This window comes from Aegilops tauschii, chromosome 1 (genome assembly GCF_002575655.3).
Source record: "Aegilops tauschii subsp. strangulata cultivar AL8/78 chromosome 1, Aet v6.0, whole genome shotgun sequence".
NCBI classification, from domain to species: Eukaryota; Viridiplantae; Streptophyta; class Magnoliopsida; order Poales; family Poaceae; genus Aegilops; species Aegilops tauschii.
Window position 1 is genome coordinate 499,202,567 of NC_053035.3, and position 2,536 is coordinate 499,205,102.

At 53.1% G+C, this 2,536-nt stretch overlaps 1 protein-coding gene across 1 annotated transcript; it reads left to right on the plus strand.

The window, feature by feature from the left end:
* Positions 1-1,012: 1,012 nt before the first annotated feature.
* On the plus strand, positions 1,013-1,962 carry LOC109782865 (GDSL esterase/lipase At1g33811-like). Its single transcript, XM_073506540.1, has 3 exons — positions 1,013-1,087; positions 1,147-1,654; positions 1,769-1,962. Exons 1-3 carry the CDS (start codon positions 1,013-1,015, stop codon positions 1,960-1,962), a joined length of 777 nt encoding a protein of 258 aa, XP_073362641.1.
* Positions 1,963-2,536: the final 574 nt, after the last annotated feature.

Below are 2,536 nucleotides of genomic sequence, written 5' to 3' on the forward strand. Positions count from 1 at the left end.
TGGGCCTAACCCTCTCCTTTAATCCAATCAAATAGTCCAACTTTAGATCAGTTCGCAACCTTACGTAAACCACCATTATGTGGATGTCGCATTGCTCCACCCGATTAAGTCTTGTATGGTACTCCTCGTCCTTCATAAGACAAGTCAAGCACTTACATTGCTGCCCCGACACTCTGGGTCAACGCTTGATGCGTGCTAACTAGCTGGAGTATATTTAGGACCCTTGGTGCGCAGGCCCCTAACATCACACCCATCACTACCAGCAATTCGTAGCCGAAATCTCTGTGTTCCTTGGATCAGTTGAGGGCAGCAATGGCCGCTCGTGTTAGCGGGCTCGCGGTGGGCTTCCTCTGCCTGCTTGCAATGTTGTCGCCGTCCGCGCAGCAATCCCCGCCCCCAGACTCCCCAGATTTAAAGTCGTCAATAGACACAGACACCCCACCTCTCCCTGACATACGCCCGCCCCCGAGCTCCCCGCGCGGCTACGAGTTGGACGTGCCCCCCAGGAACGTCACGTGCAAGGATACCGACGGTAAGCGGCCGGGGTGCACGGGAACTTGCCCTCGCCGCTGCCCCCAGTGCATCGTCCTCTGCCCCGACTGCAAGACACTATGCCGTAAATACCCACATATAGTTGGTTGCATGCATGTATTACATCTAAATACATCTGTTTGAGCGACAAGTAATTTCGGACGGAGCTGGTGCAGATGACGAGGTACAGATGCCAAGGCCCGTGCCGCCACCTGCCATGTTGGTGTTCGGAGATGGGCAGTTCGACAACGGTAACAACGGATACTTGGAGCCCCCTAACTACCCCTACTCTGGCACCGGCAGGCTCAGCAACGGGGCCAACCTTGCCGATGCCATTGGTACGTGTGTGCACAACACACCATGATCATACACATACTCTCTCTCTCCTCTCTTCACCGCCGGTCATGTTTGATGGATTATTTGTTTGATTTCATGGTGCCCAGCATATACTATCGGATTCCCGCAAAGTCCTCTACCCTTCATGTCGTTGCGCGGCCGGATCAGCATGTGGGGCGCCAACTACGCTTCCATGGGTGCTGGGATTCGGAACTCCACGGTAAGTCGTCAACCAATTCCACATTATTTGCACTCATTTTAGAAAAACAAATCGACAAGATTAGAAATAAGAGAAGCAACGAGAGATGCGTGCAGAACGGAGAGCGGAGCATCCCTCTCTCGCAGCAGCTGGAGGACTTCAGGACGACGAGGGCCCTTATGGGGATAATGCTAGGGGGCGAAGCCAAGCTGCGCGCGTACCTGTCCAAGTCCATCTTCCTCCTCGGCATCGGCAGTCAGGACCTCGACCCAAGATGGAACATACACCTCGCAAATTCGACCGAGATCCAGAGCCTCGTTGCCCTATACGGGGAGGCCGTCACGTCCCTCTACGACATGGGCGCTAGGAAGCTGGCCATCGTCAACGTTGGGCTCATCGGCTGTGCGCCCCAGATCTTCGACTACAGGTACGGTTGCGACCAGAGCCTGAACGACCGCGCCGCCGCGTTCAACGCCGCCCTCAAGCCCCTCATGGCTGGCCTTGCGTCAAAGAAGAAGGGCCTTTTCTATTCCATCGGCGACTTTCATAGCTTCACCACCACCGTCTTCGCCGACCCGTCAGCTTATTGTACGTAAACAACCCACGGATACGATACTCATGAGAAGCTGTTCGTTTGAGTATTTATGTTATTTTTATTTATTGTGGTTTGCTTAACTAGTTGTTCTGTTGTGCGTGATACAGGGATGATGAACATCCAGGACTCGTGTAGCTTCAAGGACCACCCAGAGAGGACGTGCTCTCCCCAGGAAGAGTACTGGTTCTGGGATTCAGAGTTCATGACGGATCAGGCATGTAGGCTGACGGCCACTGCATTTTACTATGGACCGCCTCAGTTTACCGCCCCAATGACCTTCAAGGCACTGCTGGAGAAATAATATCCTTATCACTATTTTTTTTATCAGTTTGTTTCCACTCCAACTGTAATTGTGTGCCTCCCTCATCAACCGGGATATAACAATAAGAATAAAAATAGGCTATTCTAACATTCTACTACCTATGATGAATAAGATCGTGAATTTCCCTCAAAAATAAAAGATGGTGAATCTTGTTTGAAAAACGTTTGGTGCCGGAGCGCCGGCTGAAACATTCCGCCGGACCAGCAACACGCGTTGGATCAAACAACGCTGGTTGCCCACATGGCTACGTTCCTAGGGTAGTCCACCTGGCCCACCACCACTAATCCCTCTCGATTCTTATCGCGTAGAGGAGGCTCTCCTCGTCCACTCATTCACTCTCCTTTCTCATCACCTACCTCTAGCGAGCACCCAAATCAAACCGCCAGAGAAATCACCGCCGCTCCCTCCCGCTCCCATGCGACAACCTTTTTGCATCCAGATCGGGTAGAGATGGGGCTCGCAGCCGACTGCCCACGCCGCTGGATGCGAGGAGTGCTCAGGGGCTGTTTGTCGTGAGGCCGGAGATGACAGCCACCGGTGCTTCAACCAGCTA